Source organism: Bacillus rossius, chromosome 6 (genome assembly GCF_032445375.1).
Source record: "Bacillus rossius redtenbacheri isolate Brsri chromosome 6, Brsri_v3, whole genome shotgun sequence".
Lineage (NCBI taxonomy): Eukaryota > Metazoa > Arthropoda > Insecta > Phasmatodea > Bacillidae > Bacillus > Bacillus rossius.
The window spans coordinates 4,564,997-4,581,688 of record NC_086334.1 but is presented as its reverse complement, the minus strand read 5'-3'; the positions used below and the strand labels follow the sequence as shown (position 1 = coordinate 4,581,688).

At 44.3% G+C, this 16,692-nt stretch overlaps 1 protein-coding gene across 2 annotated transcripts in view; it reads right to left on the bottom strand.

Annotated features, from left to right (window-relative positions):
• Positions 1-16,692, bottom strand: part of LOC134532540 (fringe glycosyltransferase) — a 124,323-nt gene that overhangs the window by 13,649 nt on the left and 93,982 nt on the right. For both annotated transcript variants that reach the window (XM_063369036.1, XM_063369038.1), the window contains exon 8: positions 4,496-4,566. In XM_063369036.1, the coding sequence (XP_063225106.1) occupies positions 4,496-4,566 (71 nt within the window). The remainder of the gene's footprint in view (positions 1-4,495; positions 4,567-16,692) is intronic.

Genomic DNA, 16,692 nt, shown 5'->3' with positions numbered 1-16,692 from the left:
CCAGAACCGGGAGTTCTCGGTTCCGTAGAAGACCAGTACCGGGAGTTCTCGGTTCCGTAGAAGACCAGAACCGGGAGTTCTCGGTTCCGTAGAAGACCAGTACCGGGAGTTCTCGGTTCCGTAGAAGACCAGAACCGGGAGTTCTCGGTTCCGTAGAAGACCAGAACCGGGAGTTCTCGGTTCCGTAGAAGACCAGTACCGGGAGTTCTCGGTTCCGTAGAAGACCAGTACCGGGAGTTCTCGGTTCCGTAGAAGACCAGTACCGAGAGTTCTCGGTTCCGTAGAAGACCAGTACCGGGAGTTCTCGGTTCCGTAGAAGACCAGTACCGAGAGTTCTCGGTTCCGTAGAAGACCAGTACCGGGAGTTCTCGGTTCCGTAGAAGACCAGTATAGGAGTTCTCGGTTCTGTAAATCGGTAACGGTTGCGAGCAACGAGACACGAGAACTCGGGCCGAGAGCGACAGGCCGTTACGAGCCCGCCTCGTGATCGCTCTGAAGCTCGGGAGGTGTTCGAACAGCAGAGGCGGGCGGGGCGGGGCGGGCGGGAAACCACAGACTCTGCCACTACCAATCCCGACAGGACATTCATTACCGATCCCCAGCTGCCGGTACTTGCTCGGCAGCAACCCGCCATTACCGCCGCAGCCGACGCAATTAAAAACGCATGCAGATCCACACAGATGAGGGCCTTGGGTACAGGCTGGATGCTGCCCGGCGGTTATAACTCAACATCAAACACAAATTGAGCCTGAAGTTTTAAACTGTGGCCATAAATACGCTTTCCCTGAGGATGACTGTGGGCGCAGAATAAACCAACCAGAGCGGGAAAACCAGTGTCATAAAGTGTGGCGAAAAGAACATTGTGAAACACGATGGTTATCCATAAAGTAAATAACTTTTTAACGTTTATTTGTCTAGATATTTTTATCCAATATAATGAAATAAAACTTATGTAAAACACATATGATACCATACCTGTTTTCTAAAAAAAAATTTCTTATAGCGTATCACCAGCTTTCCTATGCCTTCTGCACACCCAGTTACCGGCAAGTTGTTAAACATTTAGGAACGAACGCACTGAGTCCATCTGTAGTGAAACATCTATACTGTTCAAATATTCCTCGTCCCTTGTCTTGAGTTCGTCAACCGCAACAGAAGGGCGGCACGGGCGTTCTTCGCCCGCCGCTAAACACACTGAAGCTTCATCCTGCACATTGCCATAAATCTCGTTTATCTCTCTGCAAATGTCGATAGGGCGGACGTTTTTCCCATTCAAAAGCGTATTACACTACGAACCTCATTGGCGGGATATCTGACTGCGTCGCACATTTCAGAGTCCCACTACAAACAGTGAAAGACCATTGAAACTCGCTGTTAGCGTCAGACTGGCGAAGGAATGGGCAAAGTAAGACAGTTTTTAAAGAGTGTGTAGAGATAGACTCTGGACGCGCTCGATTGGAAGTCACGAGAGGAGAATCGTTGCCAGTCCTTCATACAAGTGGTCGAACCTTCCAGAGGGGCTTCTCGAGAGTTCCTGCTGACTGTTCCCGCCAGCGAAGTCCGAGTCAAGTGCTGTGGGGGAAGTAGAGTGCTGTGGGGGAAGGAGAGTGCTATGGGGGAAGGAGAGTGATGTGGGGGAAGGAGAGTGCTGTGGGGGAAGGAGAGTGTGTGGGGGAAGGAGAGTGTTGTGGGGGAAGGAGAGTGCTGTGGGGGAAGGAGAGTGCTGTGGGGGAAGGAGAGTGCTGTGGGGGAAGTAGAGTGCTGTGGGGGAAGTAGAGTGCTGTGGGGGAAGGAGAGTGCTATGGGGGAAGGAGAGTGATGTGGGGGAAGGAGAGTGCTGTGGGGGAAGGAGAGTGCTGTGGGGGAAGGAGAGTGCTATGGGGGAAGGAGAGTGATGTGGGGGAAGGAAAGTGCAGTGGGGAAGGAGAGTGATGTGGGGGAAGTAGAGTGCTGTGGGGGAAGGAGAGTGCTATGGGGGAAGGAGAGTGATGTGGGGGAAGGAGAGTGCTGTGGGGGAAGGAGAGTGCTGTGGGGGAAGGAGAGTGCTGTGGGGGAAGGAGAGTGCTATGGGGGAAGGAGAGTGCTATGGGGGAAGGAGAGTGATGTGGGGGAAGGAGAGTGCTGTGGGGGAAGGAGAGTGCTGTGGGGGAAGGAGAGTGATGTGGGGGAAGGAGAGTGCTGTGGGGGAAGGAGAGTGCTGTGGGGGAAGTAGAGTGCTGTGGGGGAAGGAGAGTGCTGTGGGGGAAGGAGTGATGTGGGGGAAGGAGAGTGCTGTGGGGGAAGGAGAGAGATGTGGGGGAAGGAAAGTGCAGTGGGGAAGGAGAGTGATGTGGGGGAAGTAGAGTGCTGTGGGGGAAGGAGAGTGCTATGGGGGAAGGAGAGTGATGTGGGGGAAGGAGAGTGCTGTGGGGGAAGGAGAGTGCTGTGGGGGAAGTAGAGTGCTGTGGGGGAAGGAGAGTGCTATGGGGGAAGGAGAGTGATGTGGGGGAAGGAGAGTGCTGTGGGGGAAGGAGAGAGATGTGGGGGAAGGAAAGTGCAGTGGGGAAGGAGAGTGCTGTGGGGGAAGTAGAGTGCTGTGGGGGAAGGAGAGTGCTATGGGGGAAGGAGAGTGATGTGGGGGAAGGAGAGTGCTGTGGGGGAAGGAGAGTGCTGTGGGGGAAGTAGAGTGCTGTGGGGGAAGGAGAGTGCTATGGGGGAAGGAGAGTGATGTGGGGGAAGGAGAGTGCTGTGGGGGAAGGAGAGTGCTGTGGGGGAAGGAGAGTGCTGTGGGGGAAGGAGTGATGTGGGGGAAGGAGAGTGCTATGGGGGAAGGAGAGTGATGTGGGGGAAGGAGAGTGCTGTGGGGGAAGGAGAGTGTGGGGGAAGGAGAGTGTTGTGGGGGAAGGAGAGTGATGTGGGGGAAGGAGAGTGCTGTGGGGGAAGGAGAGTGCTGTGGGGGAAGTAGAGTGCTGTGGGGGAAGGAGAGTGCTATGGGGGAAGGAGAGTGATGTGGGGGAAGGAGAGTGCTGTGGGGGAAGGAGAGTGTGTGGGGGAAGGAGAGTGTTGTGGGGGAAGGAAAGTGATGTGGGGGAAGGAGAGTGCTGTGGGGGAAGGAGAGTGCTGTGGGGGAAGTAGAGTGCTGTGGGGGAAGGAGAGTGCTGTGGGGGAAGGAGTGATGTGGGGGAAGGAGAGTGCTGTGGGGGAAGGAGAGAGATGTGGGGGAAGGAAAGTGCAGTGGGGAAGGAGAGTGATGTGGGGGAAGGAGAGTGCTATGGGGGAAGGAGAGTGCTATGGGGGAAGGAGAGTGATGTGGGGGAAGGAGAGTGCTGTGGGGGAAGGAGAGTGCTGTGGGGGAAGTAGAGTGCTGTGGGGGAAGGAGAGTGCTATGGGGGAAGGAGAGTGATGTGGGGGAAGGAGAGTGCTGTGGGGGAAGGAGAGAGATGTGGGGGAAGGAAAGTGCAGTGGGGAAGGAGAGTGCTGTGGGGGAAGTAGAGTGCTGTGGGGGAAGGAGAGTGCTATGGGGGAAGGAGAGTGCTATGGGGGAAGGAGAGTGATGTGGGGGAAGGAGAGTGCTGTGGGGGAAGGAGAGTGCTGTGGGGGAAGTAGAGTGCTGTGGGGGAAGGAGAGTGCTATGGGGGAAGGAGAGTGATGTGGGGGAAGGAGAGTGCTGTGGGGGAAGGAGAGTGCTGTGGGGGAAGGAGTGATGTGGGGGAAGGAGAGTGCTGTGGGGGAAGGAAAGTGCAGTGGGGGAAGGAAAGTGCAGTGGGGGAAGGAGAGAGATGTGGGGGAAGGAAAGTGCAGTGGGGAAGGAGAGTGATGTGGGGGAAGGAAAGTGCAGTGGGGGAAGGGGAGTGTGTGGGGGAATGGGAGTGCTGTGGGGGAAGGAGAGTGCTGTGGGGGAAGGAGAGTGCTGTGGGGGAAGGAGAGTGTGTGGGGGAAGGAGAGTGTTGTGGGGGAAGGAGAGTGTTGTGGGGGAAGGCGAGTGCTGTGGGGGAAAGAGAGTACTGTGGGGGAAGGAGAGTGCTGTGGGGGAAGGAGAGTGTTGTGGGGGAAGGAGAGTGTTGTGGGGGAAGGAGAGTGCTGTGGGGGAAGGAGAGTGCTGTGGGGGAAGGAGAGTGTGTGGGGGAAGGAGAGTGTTGTGGGGGAAGGAGAGTGTGTGGGGGAAGGAGTGTTGTGGGGGAAGGAGAGTGCTGTGGGGGAAAGAGAGTGCTGTGGGGGAAGGAGAGTGCTGTGGGGGAAGGAGAGTGCTGTGGGGGAAAGAGAGTGCTGTGGGGGAAGGAGAGTGCTGTGGGAGAAGGAGAGTGTTGTGGGGGAAGGAGAGTGCTGTGGGGGAAAGAGAGTGCTGTGGGGGAAGGAGAGTGCTGTGGGGGAAGGAGAGTGCTGTGGGGGAAGGAGAGTGCTGTGGGGGAAGGAGAATACTGTGGGGGAAGGAGAATGCTGTGGGGGAAGGAGAGTGCTGTGGGGGAAGGGACACGATACAGGGAGACGTAACTCGCCGACAGTGTCGTGTACTCACCGATGATGTAGCCCATGGTAACGTCATCCGGCAGGCGGATCTTCTCGCCGATGCCGATGAACTTGCCGTCACTGGAACAAAACAAGGTCGGTCACGTCACCACCGCACGTCTCTTAACTCTCAAGGGAGCAGGTGTGCTAATATGAGCTGCTTTCGAATAACAAAGTGTCTGCAGTTTACAAATAATAACATACTTAAATACTCTCACGAGCTATTTTTTTCCATTGAAAATAATGTTGACTTAACAACCTTTGACAATCAATACAAAGGCCCAACTAATTTAAGGGGAAACATTAAATAAACTAATGATAAAATTAATAAACGAAAAAATTGACACTCAAAAGGCCTAACTTTTGAGTTAAACGTTCTGTAATTTGACTCCAATATTTCCAATTTCCACTAAGTTTCCAAGAAACCTTTCTTCAGATATAATGTTTTTCAGTGTTACACATTTTTTACATAGGAAAGAAAATAATAAATAAAACCTAAAGCTTAATATTAATTCCATTTTACTCATATATTTTAACCTCTTATAATTTTTATTTGGAAACTCACGATATTTTTATTGGTCATTAAATTTAATTTTTTCTTGCCTAATGTATTTACCACTGTTTCTCAGCACAGAGTTAATTTTCTGTTTACTTTGTGTTTACAGCCTAAAATGCCAGCAAATATTGCAAGAGAAAGGCTTAGGACTACCTTATACTTAACTGACTGACCAGTCGACAAGCTCAAAATAAAAAATTCCAACTCTATGCAAGGGGCAAATAATACGTCTTGTCAAACCAAGTGCCTAGCAAAAGGGTGTCCATAAGGGAATGTTCCAGTTTCTATGTTATATTATAAGAGTTTAATTTAGACACCAAATTCATGTTGATATTTATTTAGTGAAATAATTATTATGCGTTAACTAATTTTAGGATACGATTTTAATGAAGCTCTCAAAGACTTTCGGTTTTACATAGTAACATAAAAAAAATATTCTAAATTTGTTGTACATACTAGTTTAGCTACGAGTTAAAGTAAATTTACAGCGCCCCCTAAAGTTTTTAAAAGAATTTCATTGAACATGTGATTATGAGCAAAAAATAAAGTTAAGATTTAACTGAAATGCAATGTCGCACTTAAATAACTATCTTCTTGAGATTCCAAATTCATTTACCTACCATTAAAACGTCTTAACTGGAACCATATATCCCCATTACTATTATTATTTTTATTTAAAGCCAAGAAAATTTTCAAGATTATGATTTTATTATGTAACTACGGAGCTCTTTACGCCTAGATAAAATTGACGTCTGTTTAATGAGCTGTAATAAAATAAGTTTCGTTTTTTTTTTTTTTTTTTGGGCTGAGATCCAGGCAACGCTTTACATTTACATCACTAGGGACCGGAAAAATTCGCGGATTCAATGACCTCTAGGATAGCCTCTATTATCCTCTGCATTTCTCAAGTAAACACGCGTGTTCATTAGGTACTAAATTGTGAGGCGTCTCCACTGGGTAGCTTGTGATTCGACGCTTCTTTGGTCGATAGTCTCTCATTGGTCCAGAGAGATCCAGTTAAACTGCGAGCCAATAGCAGAACCAGCAGAATTGTACACATGTTTGAATTTCAGCCTATCACGAAATGAATCCGCGAATTTTTCCGGACTCTACCTATTACTTAAACCTGGTCAATCCTTCGTCTGTAGGTTGGGTTTCAAGATCTCCTAGGCAGCTCGTGTGAGTTGTAATATTTCTGTATGTCCCGTGGGTAGAATGATTACGCAACAACGTTTTGAATCTAGCCTGTCGTGGAGGCCTGTCAGTTTGTCCCGGTGGAACACGTCCTGTTTGTTCCAGCCTCTCCCTCGAGTAGTCGCGAGAAGGACTAATCTTGTTGCTTGCACCCTCGTGTCCGCCGCACTCGCTCGACCGTGAGAGAGAGAGAGAGAGAGAGAGAGAGAGAGAGAGAGAGAGAGAGAGAGAGAGAGAGAGAGAGAGAGGGGGGGGGGGGGGGGGGACTTGTGATCAGAGACGCGCGCCCGCCTGCCAGCAGGTCGCCTCCACCAATCACGGCATTAACAAGCTCCGAGTCCTCGCCGGGCAATCAAAAACCCTCCCCTCCTGCCCCTCCGCGGGGCGAGACGGCCAATTGGAGAGCCCGTGTCGCAACAGCAATCATCATCATCATCATCATCATCAACATAATCGCGTGGGGCTGAACTCCCGTCGACCGACCAGCGCTGACTTCTTTCTGCCCGACTCCGAAGGCAGCGTGGTTTGAACCTCACCGTCGAGAAAAGGTCCACTGGATTTTGCGATCGGGGGTTTCACGTGTTATTTTCAACGTGGTACGCCTTGTGGTGCTGTGGTTGGTATTTCTCTCTCTCTCTCTCTATCTATCTCTATCTCTATCTCTATCTCTATCTCTATCTCTCTCTTCATGAACTATTATTAAAGGGCTATTTCGGTGAACTTCAACACGATACCTACTTTGCATTTGTTGTTCTGACGCAAACAGTTTCAGCAAAGATTCACTAAGTGTGATGTAATGGGCGTAAAAATACCACGCAAGGGGTTGTGATTGTCATCACTTTCTGCACCCATTATTTTAAACTTAGGAGCCCCATACACGTAGTAACTGAATAATAATCAAAGTTTTACGTAACCTTTTTGTTGTTTATAAATTTATTACATTATTGATATAACTGTTGCTTCCAGTCAAGTGTTAATGATAAAAAAAGGGCACAACTAAATTCAGTAGCTATTTTATTGAGATGGAAACCAAAAATACGTTTTTTATTATTTTTTTCTTAGTTATTATTGTCAATCATTGTTGTGTCAATGGCAGGTAATGTAAAGTAGATACCAGCAGTCATTATACACAGGATTAATCGGTTGCAGTGTCGAGAAGTAAGGAGGTTCCACCGGCTTTCTGCCATAATAAAGCAAGACTGTTGCAATATTTCGATTTTGATATCAATGAGGGTTATTAACGACTTAGAATTTGTTAGTGTGAATAAATATGTGTTCATGGCTCAACGCACCTGCTCTATCACTTCCAGTTTTGTCTCCAAAATCATCTCGTCGTCGGGTTAAGACAACACGTTTGTGACAGGACATTAAATGCAAGGGAGGTATCGCTTTAAAACATACATAAGTAGCCCTTACGATAAAATTTAAAAAAAAAATCAACATGTCCTTCAAAACCGAGCCTTTAGCGTGCATGAAGCATCTACTCTCGCAGTCAAATTGCCTGTTTACTCCGATGTAGGCACAGTGAGAGACCCAAGATGTACATCAAGTTCTGTCACTGCCCGAACACGCCCGAATACAATTCACCTTCGGCCAACCTCGGGATTTGTTTTATTTTTGCGCAGGAAAAATGAATTCAAATATTAAAAGTGGTCGGTTAGGTTAGCTGCATTAAAACAATTTAAAACACTATGGGCGGTTAGTTTGGTTAGTATAGCTACATTAAAATAAACAGAGAAATATAAATATATATAAATGAACCCGAGGTTGGCCGAAGGTGAATATTCGGGCAAGGACAGAACTTGATGTACATCTTAGGCTTCCCAGGCACAGTAGGTGCGGCGGAAGTGGGTTTCCTCAACTGCTCAGTCGTTGAGCCAGGAGCCCTGAGACCCCTCCAAGGGCTGGTCCGAACAGACGTGGCGACCCACACGCCACCACTGCTGCGCCGGACAAGTCCTCACTCGAAATCCCCGCGCACAACAAGAATGGTGCCAGTTCGCCGCTGAGAACACTTCCGCCAGTTCCCGATTGTTGGTGCGACCTCGATCCAGAACATCTGCGAAGAAGTCCCCCCTTTGTTTTCCGGTGGGATGTACTTTCAAACCAACTAACACATTATCGAAGGTTCGCAGGCTTTCACGGCCATTGTCTGAAGTAGCTCGGCTTCCGGGTTGTAGCTTCATCCTTGGCGAATAATTCACCGACGTTTTCGGTTGATATTGCATTCCGCCATCATCAGGGAGCAGTTACCTACTGAGGTGACTGCTCCCTGATGATGGCGGAATGCAATGTCCGAACGAAAAGTCGGTGAATTATTCGCCAAGGACGCGGCTACAACCCGGAAGCCGAGCTATCGAAGGGTTGTGTGCAACTGAGTGAATACTTTTCACAGACGAGAGAGCCAAAATTCCGATCGTGCATCTTCGGTTTTTTTTTTTGTTCATTGTAAATAAATATGGCTGTGTTGATAAAATTATACTAATTGTCAATTACGTTAAGTTAGCTACATTATAAATACTTTAAAACATTGTGGACGGTTGATTTGGTTAGGATAGCTACATAAAATATACGGAGAAAAAGCATGAACTTCGGGGAACTTATGGGTTTTGGCTCTCTCGTCTGTGAAAAGAAGGCTTCCCGTGCAACTGAGGCCACAGTGTTGTCTGGACGTCCTCGTGATCGAGGTTCTGGCCGCGCGGGGGACAGCCGAGGCCAACAGCTCGCGCGCCGGGCGTGTGGCGGGAAGGCCCCCCCGCCGGGCGATACCCATTACCGAAACCCTGGGCAGGCCGATAAAAACTGGCTCCGGGCGGCGCGGGTCATGGTAGTGCGTCGCTCCCGTGCCCCGGGCGGCTGTGGCATTCCACGCCGCGCCTGCCGGCTCTTGCCGGCCTGGCCTGGTTTCCCTGCTCGCCCGCTCGGCCGACTCCGCCGGACACACGACTCACGACGACCAGGGACACGAACAATTCGCGGATTCACTTCGTGATAGGCTGAAATTCAAACATGTGTACAATTCTGCCGGTTCTGCTATCGGCTCGCAGTTTTAACTGCAGCTCTCTGGGCCAATGAGAGACTATCGACCAAAGAAGCGTCGATTCACAAGCTACCCAGTGGAGACGCCTCACAATTTAGTACCCAACGAACACGCGTGTTTACTTGAGAAATGCAGAGGATAATGGAGGCTATCCTAGAGGTCATTTAATCCGCGAATTTTACCGGGCCCTAATTATCAGGTTTCTTGAAGTCAGTTTTTTTTTTAGCTTTATTAACTGCTTTATAACTTTGAAAACTCATTAATAGTTTTAATATTTTGTCTCTATCCTCCCTTATCAATTTCGCAAACTTGCCTGTGATAATAACTCATTTGTAACCATTTTTGACAACCTCCTTTACGCAACAAAGCACAGAATATATAAAAGTAAATCCTACTGAAATATTTCAAAATCCCCATATATATATTTTGACAATGATTGAAGGATTTTTAATTTCTAACAAGGCTGAAGTAACCAGAATATTACACAGATCGAAATTATTAGGCGATCAGACAAAAAAACAGATCCTTTACAGAGACTGGTTACAGTGCGGGATACGCTGGGATATGCTCGATGCCTGCACGACACAGCAGACAGCAGCCACAGAAAAGACACGGAACACCACAGCGGTGTGTGGTCTCGGGGAACCCTGCAATCCACCGGCTCCGGTACGTTCACGTCATTTGCGGCAGCGACTTGCCCGGTTGAACCCAACCGCTGCCCAGAGACGACTGGAGCAGGTTAGTAGGTACACCTAATACGGAGCTTCTCTATCTCCTATATATCCATCTCTCTATACATCCACATCTTTATATCTCGAGTTATGCATCTCTCCATGTCACCCCATCTCACTCCATCTCTATCCCTCTCTCTCTATATATGTGTGTGTGTGTATCTTCATCTATCAGTCTCTCTCTATATAACTCTATCTGTCTGTCTCTATATCTAGGGACCGGAAAAATTCGCGGATTCAATGACCTCTAGGATAGCCTCCATTATCCTCTGCATTTCTCAAGTAAACACGCGTGTTCGTTGGGTACTAAATTGTGAGGCGTCTCCACTGGGTAGCTTGTGATTCGACGCTTCTTTGGTCGACAGTCTCTCATTGGCCCAGAGAGCTCCAGTTAAACTGCCAGGCCGATAGCAGAACCAGCAGAATTGTACACATGTTTGAATTTCAGCCTATCATGAAATGAATCAGCGAATTTTTCCGGTCTGTATCTGTCTGTCTCTATATGTACATCTGCGGGAGCGCAGCTGGCCGCGAGGGGAGGGTCCAGTTCTCGTGGGAGCTGGTGGTCGCGGCAGGAAGCGAGGCGCTGGGAATACCGCCGCCTGCTTGTGGTCTCACAGACGCAACGACAAGGGGGGGGGGGGGGGGAAGAGAGAGAGAGAGAAAGCCGTTCGGCGGTTGCAAGTCGTTACAAATACCTGCGGCCGTGTGTTTATCACTGCTAGTTAGCACCCGATGCAAAAAATAATACTTCCGTCGATAGCAACGTTCGCGAGTTGTAACGATATATATATAAAGAAATTAAGGTGCGACACCACTAACATTACTTTAAAAAAAAAAACACATTCTTAAATGGCGAAACGAAATTTTTAGCTCATAATTTCAATATCGGAAACAACTCCCAACCCTTCTTAAACGCCATAAATACAGGGGTAAACGAATGAAGAGGGAGGATATATCCTTCCCTCCTCTCCGCAAAAGTTATGAAAACATTTGCGATTTTGGTGATTCTGTGTGAGCTGTAACAACTCCTGGAAAACAAGCTATACACAGGAAGTGGCTCACGACGAGATTGATAATATAACAGTCGAACCCTGTTGTTGACATAAGCAACTCCGTAAATATAATATAGTGTCCGATACTTTCAAACTCTCGGACGCCGGTGTGTGAAAAGTATGAAAGTAAGAAATAACATCGGGAAAATACAGCAAAGAAAATTCAATAACTTCAAATATGTGCCTAAATTGAAATATTGCTCTGTGGTTAGATGTTAAAAGTTATCGATAGCAATGTATATTATGGATTCTGTTTATGAATATTGCATTTGGGCGGGGGGAAAAAAAAAATCACCACGATGTTTTAGTCACGAATACTATCCGCAAAAGAACATGGCGAAGTATCCAAAAATTCATTCGAAACAATAAAAACGGATGATTGAGCCTGCACGTAGGGGCCGGCCCGCGGCGCGCGATTCTCGCCCTTGCGGCGGGGCGCCTTGCGGGCCACAGTCGCCCGCCTCGGAACAAGCAGGGTAAAGAGAAAGGGCGAGAGAGACGGAAACCCACGGAAAGGCGCTCGTAAACGTTTTTTCCAGCTCGCCGGAGAAGAAGCGGAGCAGGACGAAGAATGCGGTCGCCGCTGGTTCCACGCTCACACGATAAAAAAAAGAAAAAAAAGACATCCTTGTCGCCCACTTAATTGACAGCTGATCGTACGGGCCATCGGCCATTAATTAAGGGGGGGGGGGGGGGTCCCCCGGGGAGTTTCGTGACGGAAGGGGAAATATACGCGCCGCTTCTTCCGTCCTGTTCGGAGGACACCCGGGGAAACTCTCGTCAATTACCGCGGAGATGGAACTAACGAACCCGGAGGACTGCAGACGACCGTGAATAAATTGTTTCGGAACAGGGCCGCGGTCTGGATGGCAGCGGCGATAAGGCACGAGGCTGTGGGAGCAGGGGGACCCCGTGGGGGGGGGGGGGGGGGGGGAGACGACGGTCACCTCGCCTCTGCTCGAGACCAGGCGAAGGGAACGATGCTCTCGACAGTCTGACTAACTCCAGAGCCGAGGCATGCGGCACCACCCGTCCGTGCGTCGTTACAACTTTTAACTTTCGCAACTGTTCCCCGCGGAACTGTCTAACAACATGGCTGAACCAACACACACAGATTTTAAAATTATGAAATTAACTTTATTATTTAAAAGTATTACTTACAAACTAAATCTACCAAATTAGATTAACTTTATTTAGTGATTATTTTTTAAGCCACACTACAAGACTACAGACCACGTCTACTTAATAAAACTCTTTAACAATGACCGAACAACGCACAGGTTCAACCGGCGGGTCTAGAAACATGGGAATCTTGCACAGTTGTTCCTTATTATAACGTAGGGGAACTCTAAGAAAGGATGTTTGAAAATTCATTCCCTGAGAGGGATAAATAGGGGATGAAAGTTTGTACCGAAGTTTGTCATTTTTTGAAGTTAGAAAAATGGAAATTGGTTTTATGCTTCTGTTTATAAATTAAATTCAGTTTTATTAGAGTTTTTGTTAGTTCATAAAAAATGAGGACAAATACTTTCCCATCAGGCACAGGGCTAGTTACGCAATAAAAAATTATTTTAAAAAGTTATACTTTTTTTATTTAAGACACTGGATGTGTTACTGTAACAAAAATTAATTAAATAATACTCAGTTTTCATATAAAATTAATTATTTAATTTAGTAAAATAATTGAGATAAATTTATATTAATAATGAAAATCGATAAATTTGCCGAATATTTATTCTAGTCTCACCTGTGTTTCCGTACCATGTGCGTCTCTGCCTGAGGACGGGAGCAGATAGCAGTTCCCGAAACGTCGCTTGTTTCTGTTTTGGTAAAACTATTGTGTTTGTTTGTTTTTTCGTGTTTTTGTCTCGTTTCAACCGTTGTGCTGAATTATTTTGGGTTCAATATTTTTGTGTTGTCATCATTTGTGTGGGGTTTTTTTTTTTCGTTCTCTTAGTACATTTTTCTTTGTTTTTCTTTGTTTGTTTACCATATTCCTGTTTCGGAATATTTTGTGGTGTTCATATCCTTGTTGACAACAGCAATTGTTTGCTTAATTTTGTTTGTTTTTTGTCTTTTTTGGGTATTTTTATTTATTTATTTTATTTATTTGTTTTTCTTCAACTGAAGTTTTAGTTACTAATTAAATAATAGTGTAATAATTTTTAATATGTAACGCAAGTAAATTATACATATGGGAATAAAACCTCACTTATAAAAATACTACTTGTGCCCGCGACTTCACCCGCGTGGAATAGTGTCTTTAGGTAGCATTTTTAATCATTAAGGCTAATTATTTTACAAACAAGACACATACGTATAAATAATTTAATGAGCTATTTGTAGGGACCGGAAAAATTCGCGGATTCAATGACCTCTAGGATAGCCTCCATTATCCTCTGCATTTCTCAAGTAAACACGCGTGTTCATTGGGTACTAAATTGTGAGGCGTCTCCACTCAAGGTTATTAGAGAGAGGTTGCCTCAATCGCTTGCGCATCGTTCTGCGCATCGCGTCACTTGCAGCATTGAATATATATAATGTATAGAAGTCGCGAGCCCAGGTTAAATTTTCTGTCCGGTTTCTCAGAAGAATTGTTGTAGTTCCAAGCTCCGCCGCTGCGATCGCTTTCATCGCTGGGTATCGGCCGTATACGCCCCTGGTGGTATTTGGCAGAACTAGGTTAACCAGCCAAGTCGTGACATCATCCTTTCCCCCCCCCCCCCCCCCCCCCCCATTCCAGCCCCCCTTCGAAAATCCAAGACCAACGATTCAAATTACCCGGCAGGTCTTATCAGCATCGTTAGGCGACCTTGAAGAGGAGCTTCCTTTACCGTCGTTTGCGAATGATGAAATCCCAAAAGAAGCTAGCCATGGAAATCACTGAATGATGGGATTCTGTACCCGAGTGAAGTGAAAATTAGCTAATAAAACTTTGTACTGGTCAAATAGTCAGTGTTCCGTTCAAAATATGGTTTTATTTTAAAAGTAAAATACTTATTTAAACTATATTTCGCGTTTGTACAAATTTACTTTTAGATATTGGCAAGGAAAATCAACATACCTTAAACAACCTTCTCTTATTCAACGTTATCTATTAAGTAGTAAAAGGGGTAAATATTATTTTTAAAAAAAAATGGAACCCACTAAATCAGTATTCAATAATAAAATACGCATATTAAAATTTTTTGTATTTAACTTTTTTCGGTAATAAAAATTCAGGATGATTTTGGTTTAATTGGTTTACGTATATTGCTATATTTTCTAAATCACATAGAAAAGGGAAAAGAGTAGGTACATCAGTGAAAATTCCAAAATCAATATGCGAGATAAGAAATTTGGTAACTGCTCTACATTTCAAATAAAAATGCATTGGTTTCATGAATACTGAAATGTATGCGTAATAAGGCATATTGTGTTATTATCCTAAGCATGACTATAACTAAAAAAAATTACCGTAATTTAAAACGATGGCAGTCTTAACATACAATAAGTGCGCGAGTCTTAGTTTATATTTTAATTGGCTTCTTCGTCAGATGGAAAAGAGTTAAGATTTCATCAAGGAAAAATATATTCTCAAATTCACTAAACCGGGAGATAGAAAATAAGGTAGGTACTTAATTTTAAATAAAAGTTAAAATAGGCTTACGCTAAAACATTTAAAAATAAGTCGTAAAAATATTTTTATTTATTAAATATTTTCTATACTTGACAGTTCTTTGGGTATAATTCTTCAAAAATCTTTGGAATTTAATACATACTTTTCTTAAAATGGTAGAGTATCAGCAATACCCGGAAATTACGTGAGCAAAGCCACGGGTTATTAGATATACTTTTACTATAAAATAAAAACAACTATACATTTGTAGTTCACGAATGTGATATTTTGTTTATTGCTTCACAACATTCATTTGCCAGTCTGAAATTTCATCGTACCACTTGTCAGAAATGTCACCAAAAATGATATATAGATTTTTTTTGACGAATTTCAATTACGAGGAAACCTTTCGCAAGATTTTTTTCTTCGCAGTAGTCACTGGGACACCATTAATTTAAATCCACTAAGATAATAAAATTGTATGTATAATGATTTGTTTTTGTATATTTATATAACTTCCCAACCAATTTTTAATGATTTTCATGTGAGTAAAAACTTGTAAAGCAATTTAATTAACTGTGTCATAATTCTTCTGATTAGATGGAAATACAAACTTTTCATCCGTAATATACGATGATAAAATATATTTATTATTGCAAAATAATATTCACTGTTCAAATGCAAATTTAAATAGATTATTCATACATGTTTCCTGCTAATTAATGGTTTAACATAATAATTTTTAGTATAAAATCCTTTTTCTCTTGTGTTAAAATGGGTTGCTAAAATGAGGAATTATAAATATATCACTTACTAAGTCCGTGCACAGATTTACACAAAACAGTGAATGTAGATAATCTTTAATGGTAGTTTCTAATTTTCTGCCCTGAATAACATGAATTCGGTTGAATTCATACTAAAGTGAATTTTTTGAACAACTTAAATTGATGTAATAAATAAATATTTATTTTTTATTAAAAATCCACAAACTGTTTTTAAAATATAATATTTATCACGCCAGATCGAATAATAAACAAAAAATAGCTCTTATATGTTGTCTGTGTTTAAATAATTGTATTATATTTCATGGAAATAATATTTACCTTTCGGTTATTAAAAGAAAATATATTTGTATTCAAAATACTTGCGCATCGTTTTTACGAGCATAACTTGTGTATCTAACCTCAAAGCAAGGAATATAAAGAGTGGCAACTCAATGCTATAACAAAAACTCTTATTTTCTTTGGAGATCCGGGAAATGTGCGTTATTTATAAGCAACTTAACATAGTAAATCGTTAACTTTTCATATCAATGTTGGCAAAATTGATTTTTTTAGTGGTCATTCGTTACTGGGAATATTCACCATATAACGTTTAAGATTATTTATTTTGAATTACGAAACAACCAAAACATTATGTAAAAATGCTTCATCTTATGTTAAACAAATTATAAACTGCATAGCCACAAAGTATGACATCATACCATTAGTTTCAGTTACTAATAACATTACGTGCACGCGTTTGAACAGTCATCGCAGCCATAGTTGTTTCATAGCTACCAAAATCATTCAACGTTGTCAAGCATTATTCCAAATTGTGTTTTGCCATTTTACTCAATGCGCCACTCCGTTAACACATTTTATAAATTCTGAACTACGAATGTCAGTATTTTTTTTTTTTTTTTACGTTATTACGTTTAAGAAATTTCTGTAGTTTTCTTATAATTAAAACTTAAATTTTGATGTTGGCATCTTTTAACCGCACTTTTTTTTTCGGTGGCCGTACTGCTCCAATTCAGTTGCGCCCGCCCGTATCTAAGCGCTCGGATTTCAACAAACGGCACCGCCTCTCGATAGAGTGAGACAGAGAATTACGCGCATGACCTTGAAAAAAGCGATGCTACAGCGCTCTAGCGTGGAAGCTGGTAACTACGAGTACCCTCTTGTGGAAAGAAGAGCTGTCTAGCGGCGGAGCTAACAACTACCACAGTTTTGGATCCGAAAATTGGAATAATAAATCCTATCCCCTCGCGA